Source organism: Oncorhynchus nerka, linkage group LG27 (genome assembly GCF_034236695.1).
Source record: "Oncorhynchus nerka isolate Pitt River linkage group LG27, Oner_Uvic_2.0, whole genome shotgun sequence".
In the NCBI taxonomy this organism is placed as follows: domain Eukaryota; kingdom Metazoa; phylum Chordata; class Actinopteri; order Salmoniformes; family Salmonidae; genus Oncorhynchus; species Oncorhynchus nerka.
The window spans coordinates 27,905,180-27,913,742 of NC_088422.1; the positions used below are offsets into that span (position 1 = coordinate 27,905,180).

At 43.2% G+C, this 8,563-nt stretch overlaps 1 protein-coding gene across 1 annotated transcript; it reads left to right on the plus strand.

Moving 5' to 3' along the window:
* The first annotated feature begins 3,090 nt into the window (after positions 1-3,090).
* LOC135565196 (uncharacterized) lies at positions 3,091-5,002 on the plus strand. Its single transcript, XM_065011260.1, has 3 exons — positions 3,091-4,239; positions 4,426-4,507; positions 4,703-5,002. The coding sequence occupies exons 1-3, from the start codon at positions 3,166-3,168 to the stop codon at positions 4,819-4,821; spliced, it is 1,275 nt and encodes a 424-aa protein (XP_064867332.1). The 5' UTR covers positions 3,091-3,165; the 3' UTR covers positions 4,822-5,002.
* The last annotated feature ends 3,561 nt before the right edge of the window (positions 5,003-8,563 follow it).

Here is an 8,563-nt window from a genome sequence, read left to right on the forward strand (position 1 = left end):
CTCCTCCTTTACTCCTTTGAAAATAATCTGGGAAAAGGACCTTGGTCTGACTATCAGTGATGAGTTATGGGCGGAGGTTTGCGACAGGGTATACTGCTCCTCTACCAGTGTAAAAATGAAAGAATCTAATTACAAATTTTTGTACAAATTTTATTATACTCCTTTGAGACTCCATAGAATGAAAACAGATATGTCTCCTAACTGTAAAAGATGTACCTCTGAAAGTGGAACTTATATGCATGTATTTTGGAGCTGTAGAGAGATTGCACAGAAAATACTAGAGGTACAGTTTGATATGACCCCGTGTATCTATCTTCTTAATGCCCAGCAGGACTTTGTTCTTGATCCTGACAGAGAAAATTTGCTTATGACTATTACATACTTTGCTAAGAAATGTATTCTTCTATTGTGGGCCTCTAATACCCCTCCTACATTTAAAATGTGGATTGACCAGATTGTTGACTTTCTTCCTCTTGAAAAGCTCACTTATGACCTCCACAAGAGACAGCCCAAGTTTGATAGACTCTGGTCTCCACTATTCAACTATATTTCAAACTGGACAGAGTGAACGGGGTGACTAGGGAAATGCGCAGATACATGTTGTGTAAGGTACTGTAAAACCTAAAAACGAATTATTGGCCCGTCGTCTCAGCGAATGCTTGAAATAGCTGATAAGAACCTTGATAGTGCTGCTGCAAGTGTTATATGTTTTTGTGGGTTTTTATTTTAATTTAGTTTTTGAGTACATGTGCGTATGTGTGTGTGTGTATATATATATGTATGTATATGTGTGTATGTATGTACGTATGTATGTATGTATATATATATGCACCAAGGAAAATGAATAGATTAAGAAAAATAAATGCTTTTGTTTGACTTTATCATTCATTTTAATTGTATTTTTATTTTTTATTTTTTCAAATGTATTATTATTTTTTGACTTTTTATTTTTTAAAAGCTTGTCACATCTGTGAATGTGGAATGTGTTCTGTTGGTTGATTGAAAAACAAGAAAACTCAATAAACTTTAAATTGAACAAAAATAATTAATCATATTCTGATGTCGTACAAACATAAAAATCAGGCAAAAAATCGTGTCAGTTGGCTTTAGGCTTCTAGAACTACGGTGGTATGAGAAGTAATCCATCATTGCTCTAATTTGGTTTTCAGGCTCACTAATGACCCAGATTAGATACAGTTGGTCACATTACGTGGTGATTGTGTGTTTATCTTCAAGGTCCCAGACCTCATTGCAGAGCTTGCCTGCAACTAGAGAGGCTCCCCTCATGGAGGAGCCTCTGAAGGCTCTTTTTGGGGTAACGGAAGAGAGCCTCCTGATATCCCTGGTTGAAGGTCACTCCAACCCCAGCTCCTCCGAGTTGAGCTGTGCTATCGTGGGGGAGGTGGTACACCAGCTTAACTCTGGCCTCTCAGTGGCCATTCAGGCCAGCCCGGGGAGTTGCCCCCCTATGGACAGTCAGGACATAGCAGCAGGCAAGGAGGTCATTCGGGTAGCCTCGGTGCAGATCCTGGCCGAGCTACAGAGCCAAACGTCTGAGCCAGAGTGGGTAGGGTTTATCGAGCCCCTCATGGACCCTGTGACCGATGATGTGCTGGATGCCATTGTCGGCACAATGGACAAAATGGCACAGGACTTCAACATCCTATTGGATCTGGCCAAGAAGATGACAATCTTGGGGTCTAAATTTCTGACCAATCTTCAATGTGACCTTGATGTTGAGTGTCCATCTGGGAAAGAAGGGACCACTCACTTTCTCAAAGAGACTGGATCCTCTACCAGTGTGGTGGCCAGAAAGATTCAGACCCTCTCTAGCCCCGACTTTCAGTCTAAAGCCCTGAAGGCGGTGAGCACCATCCTTACAAGGAAAGTCAGCAGCTCTTCTGGCATGGCTCCTTCCTCTAGGCCTTCTAGTGCTGCTCCTAGCCTTACTGAAGCCCTACTGAATACCAGCTGCACAGCCCTGACACCTGTAACCTCCACTGCCACAGTGATTGTTAAGGCATTTGTGGGAGGCATGGAGACGATAGCATAATTTGAAGGCACATGTGAAGCTGTTGATTGGCCAGTTCCTGTAAATGACCACAAAACAGGATCTTCACAGATGATAACCTTTTCTCTAGCCCGCACACTCTACGGCCGTATACGAGCAAAGCTGAGGGACCTTTTAACTCTATCCACTCGAGAAGAAGGTGTGGCTAAGGATGCTTCTCTTCAGGAGTCTTCAGACACCCTGGAAAATGCAACTGTTTCAACTGTTGAGGTCCAGTTACCCAGCACCGAACTTAGTAGAGTTCCCAGAGAGAGTCAACCAATACCAGCTCTCTGTCACTCCAATCTGGATACCAGTACTCAAGAAGTTCTTAGCAGTGTTTTTCCCATCTACAAGTCAGAGTTATCAAAAGTGGAGAGTAAATCCTTGGCCGTTGTCAGTTCATCTGATGAGTCCCTAGAGGCTTGTTGGTTTGTTGATGGCGTACTATCAAAGCTCGATGACTATACTATTTCCCAGTCACCCTCACCCAATGAAGACTTGAGCGTGAGTACTCAATATTCTCAACTGAGCTCAGAAGAGAGTGTCAGAATCACAGAGTCCTCTACTAGTCTGATTCAGAGCATTAAGAAGCTCTCTAGCAATGACTTCCAGACTCAGGCAGAAGAGGCAGTGAGTAAAGTGCTGATGAGATCCAGTCATTCCTTTATCACACAGATCAGCCTACTGGTCTCCAGAAAAGTCTGCAGGCTGGCTTATCATCTAGCTCACCATCAGAGATCCATGTCCTTTCAGAATCCATGTCCTCTGAGAATACAGCCTCTGGATTAGTGGAAACCTTTGTCAAAGGAATGGCCACTATTTTCCAGAAAAATGAGTCCACTGACACTGTGCTACTGGAAAGAAGTGGGAGAGTTTCGCAGTGCTCCCACGGGGGCTCCCAACTGGATGATACTGAATTGAGTGTTAAAATATCAGACGAGAAGCTTTGGTCAACAGCTAAGACCACCTGCGTCAGTATGAAGAACACACTTAAGGATTTCTTCACAGGGCTGAAGCCATCCGGATCCAAAAGGACAGAAAATGCTTCTTCCAAAGAGACCCTTGGGGAAATCCTGGTTGCTATCCAGAGTGAAATCTCAAACTTAGGGCGAATGAAGGATTCCAGGGAGCTCCTTCAGATCAATGATATGTTAGGAACTATGCTGAAGGAGGTTGAGAAAAGTGATGATGACAGTGAACACGTCTGCCAAGACATCCCTAGAACCTGTTCATCTTTGTCCACTTCTTTAAATGGTCGTAGTTCCTTGTCCAGCTCTTCAAAGGGTCCTAGGTCAGAGTGTGAGTTAGAGATCAACCTCCCTGGCACTCCCATCCCTGACCAAGTGCCTTTTGATCTGACCTTCCCCATCGTCAGGAGCTCCTGCATCGACACCAGGGTCTCTAAAATGCCAGATATTTCTTCAAGTGACCTAAAGACAAAGATGATGGCACACACAGATGAACCCCTGCATCGTAACAGTCCAATGACTGACAGCAGTCGACCGCCGAGTGCTAAAGCCTCTTTTCGATCCTCCACTCCGTCTTTCACCAACAAGGGAACCTCTTTGGTACCAAAGGGAGATGGGATTGACATTGAAGAGAAGGAGGTGTGCATCCCCAGCAGCTCTGGCCATCTGAGGGAGCTCTTAATCACCCCGGACATCAGCAGTGCCACTGCATTCCCACTGCAGTACTTGATGGACTCCAGCAAAGATGATGGCATCTGTTTTGTCATCATACTGGTGATAAGGTTGCTATCGGAGATCAGACCCTCAGCCCTAGATGGACCCTCCCAACAGGCAGCAGATCTGACAGAAACATGTCAGCAACTCATCAGACAAGTCCTGTCTGAGTTCTGTGCTGCATCCCGATTCTCCGGGACACAGGAATATTCCCAGAACCTGAACATCCAAAGGGTGTTCAGAGGTGTACATAAAAACCTCATGGAGGAGTTTGGCTCTTATAACACCCTGCAAGCAGCTATTTCCTCCCAGGACCCTGCATTTGACAGAGTCCTGGTAAAGTCCTTGACCCAGCAGCTGGTACAGGGATGCAAGGAGGCGTCAAGACCAGCTTCTGCTGCAACAAACCCATCAGACCAGGCTGCAACAGAGAGGGGGGCTGAGCAGAAAGCAAGAAGGAGCTTCCTTTGCTTTTCAATGACCAAACTCAGGATCAACTTCAAGGTATAGCAGGGAGTTAGCATTTGTTTTTTGTTCCAGTTAGGTGCTGATGTTATTGATGTGGCTATGATAAGACAAATACATGAAATAAATATGTTTTATTCATCACTAAATTGTTGCCTTGGATTCAGAAGTGTTCCATTTATTTATTTATTCTCTGTACCATTTTCTTTACCTTTCTTCTGTTAGCGTTCCAAGAGAGGAAACAAAAAGGACTGCCATTCAGTCCAGGAACAGACTGAGATTCCCTCTACTGATGGACATTGCATAGGTAAGGATGTTTTAGAGCTCTGCTATAGCTTGTAGTTTTCTTTAGGTGCGTGTTAGAAACATAGGTATGCCTACCAAACTCATAGCACTGTTATTTTTCAATGTTACTATACTGCATATCTCTCTCTCGCTCTCTCTGTCTCACACTCTCTCTCTCACACTCTCTCGTGTTTCTCTATTTCTCTTGTGTTTCTAGCTCCCGTTGGAGAGGTTTCTCCCTCCATATCTCAGCCTCTCAAAAAACGATCCTTGATTGTCAGGGTCTTTTCAGCAATGATGAAGCCATTCAGGCGCTTCACCAAGAAGAACCTGTAACCTGTTACGCTGCATGAAGAACTACTTTTGTAACAGCAAGACTTTTGACAAGAGGAATTTCTGCATGTCTTCCCTTTCAAAGTCTATTTGATCAAATAAATGCAAATTATTTTACAAGAATTTCAAGTGTTTTGGAAGATTGGTAAAACTGAAGCAGCTTTTCTCAGAGAAATGCACTAGTTCCCCCTTGGTTACACATTTATTGTGCAGTTTCTGAGTTGGCAGGACTTGGGGCATCAGGTAGCCTTGTGGTTAGAGCGTTGGGCCAGTAACTGAAAGGTTGCTAGGTCAGATCCATGAGCTAACCATGTAAAAATATGACGTTCTGCTCCTGAACAAGGTAGTTAACCCACTCTTCCTAGAGCTGGCCGCCAGGCAAACTGAGCAATCGGGGGAGAAGGGCAGTGCAGTGGAGTAGCTTCAACAGCCATAGGCCCAGGGATTTCACATCACATTCCATGATGCAATGCAGAATACGGCTTCACACAGAACAATCACCAAACCCATAAGATAACACTTAGCACAGCCAAACATCATGTATCACATGAAGAGGCATGGGTGTTCTCCAGACGTGATACCTTGTCATGGACCTACTGTTTCGATCTTCGCTCTCCCTCTCCCCCTCTCTCTCCCTCTCTCTCTCTCTCTACCACACCTGTTGTCTCGACCTCTGAATGTTCGGCTATGAAAAGCCAACTGACAATTACTCCAGAGGTGCTGACCTGTTGCACCCTCTGTAACCACATTATTTTGTTGACTCTGCTGGTCATCTATGAAGAATGTTTGAACTACAGTACTTGAAGAACGATCTGGCCTTATTGGCCATGTACGCTTATAATCTCCACCGGCACAGCCAGAAGACGACTAGCCACCCCTCAGAGCCTGGTTCCTCTCTAGGTTTCTTCCTAGGTTCCTGTTTTTCTAGTGAGTTTTTCCTAGCCACTGTGCTTCTAAATCTGCATTGCATGCTATTTGAGGTTTTAAGCTGGGTGTCGGAATAAGCATTTTGTGACATCTGCTGATGTAAAAAGGGCTTTATAAATAAATTGTACTGATTCATTGCGAAATGGAGTAGCATATATCCATCATGTAAAATGAACATTGAGCACTGTCTCCATGGAGTATAGCACTGCAGCCTTAGGCAATGTATATTTACGTGGTGCATAACATCTCATCACATGCATGGCAAGACATGATTGATGTAATTAGATGCTCTGGAGAGATCCCACCCTCCTTCCCCAACACATGTAGAATGCTTAGAAACCACCAGAGACCTGTGAAATAGATCAACAGATGATGTTTTATCTCCTCTCAAGGTCTGTTGGTTTACAGTATCTCAGAATCAGGAACTGTCATATCCCATGTGATATGTCAAAACAAGTTGATACATGTATTATCATGGTGCATTGGGTTTGTATTTGTATTTATTGTGGATCCCCTTTAGCTGCAGCAGCTACTCTTCATGGGGTCCAGTAAAATGAAAGCAATTATACAATTGTAAAAACATTCCTATACATTCACAACAGATTTCACAAAATCCATGTTCCTGTTTGATTTTGGGGTAGGCTGTCAACAGCACGTACTGTGACACTATGATATGTATTCTGATCAAGTCAACAATACCTCTAGGCATATCTGACGTCATGTATTTGATATCTTTACGTGAAGGTTAATGTCCATATTGACATCAGTTCATTGTGTTTGAGGACGGTTCACTGACCGGTTTTCAACGGATATGATTAGACTAGTTTAACTATAGTTCTATTCTGCTATTACATTCATTAATCTGTCATACTTCATCCAACTTTGAATTCAGTCACAGATAAAGAAAACGATGTTGATAAAATGCATTCTGTTCAATCTAGAATACTTTACATCAGAGTTTCATTGCCAAACCTGCTGTGTTCTGTTTTGTTTGTGCAATGCAGATGACAAAGGAACAGCTTGCAAAATTGTGCAAGACCATTGTCAACTTCATTGCACAGACCAGGCCGCTGAACAGATGATTAACATGGTCCAGAAGTTTTTCTATGATCACACTGCTCCAGAGGACCAGTTAGATGTTGATTCCTACATTCCATCTGCAACAGAAGAGGTGATCACTGTTATTGCAGACATGGTGGATGAAATGAAAGGAGAAGATGCAGACTCGGTTAAGCTGCTTCAAGAGGGGTCTGCAGGGTAGCCCAGTGGTTAGAGCGTTGGACTAGTAACCGGAAGGTTGCAAGTTCAAACCCCCGAGCTGACAAGGTACAACTCTGTCATTCTGCCCCTGAACAGGCAGTTAACCCACTGTTCCTAGGCCGTCATTGAAAATAAGAATTTGTTCTCAACTGAATTGCCTAGTTAAATAAAGGTTAAAAAACATTTAAAAAAAGAAGTGGCTGTGAAAGTTAAAATGTTGGCAGTGACCTTGCAGTGGAGCAACTGGACGATTAAGACTCTTCTTTCCCAAAGGAGCTGAACTCGTGTATATCTTGCAAGGCATTGGTGAAAAACCTTGACATCATTCCGTGGCCACTGGGCTCATACAGACCAATATGGAATGCAAGTAGGAGTGAATCACCAATAGCAGAATGCAGTTCATCTGCTGTTCCTAGTGGACATGATTCATCTGGCTCTGTAGAAGAGAAACCATTTGAGACCAGAGCAGATTGTACTCATGGTCAGAACTCTCCTCTACTCAGTAAGAGTGAGGCCATACTGCAAGAGGTCAACACAACTGGACGTGGTGCTCTCCGCAAATGCCAGAGTGAGAACTCCCAACCTTTACTGGTTCTCTGTGATCCAAACCTGGAGCCCTGCACCAAAGAGGTCTTATCTCAGATTGTGACTGTGTATAGGTCCGAGATGGCAGATTTGGAATCAACGTCCAGTGTTGTAGAGAATTCCTCTTACAACTCCTTTGAAGTCTGTGACTTTTTGGATGGTATCATGTCTTACCTAGAAGACCTGCCCGTGTCCAGTTCCTCATCATTGGAAGGAGTAAGTGTTACTCCAGCCTCAGTCATTGAGCAGCTTTCGAGTGAAGTGTTTCAGAAGAAGGCAACCAACAAAGTCAGAAAAATACTGATCAAATCTCTTCCCCAGCGAAGTTGGTTCAGGCCAGACAGATTCTCATATGTCGCCAGCATTATCCACCATTTCCTCAAAGCATACAGATTCAGTTGCTATTGAAATTATTGGATCAATTGCAAATGATATGAAGAGCATTTTCCTGCTCACAGAGTCTCCTACTACTCTATGGCAGGCAGACTCTATGCTTCAACTGAGTGATGAGAAACCCTCAGAAGCCACGAATGCTGCAGCTGTAAGCCCCCAGACTGGTGTGGAAGTACAGTGCCTTGCGAAAGTATTCGGCCCCCTTGAACTTTGCGACCTTTTGCCACATTTCATGCTTCAAACATAAAGATATAAAACTGTATTTTTTTGTGAAGAATCAACAACAAGTGGGACACAATCATGAAGTGGAATGACATTAATTGGATATTTCAAACTTTTTTAACAAATCAAAAACTGAAAAATTGGGCGTGCAAAATTATTCAGTTGTGGGAGATAATGTGAGTAAACAATGCTATTCAGTGTAAAAAATATAAAACCATCCATTCATTCCAAAACCAATCATAAATGCTGTTGTGCTGGTGTGGTAGGTGTGATTGTTATCATCATGAGGTTGTTCAGCTGTGACATTTCTTTAAACATGTTTTTCTCTTTAAATACTTAGCTATTCAAGAAGGGGAAC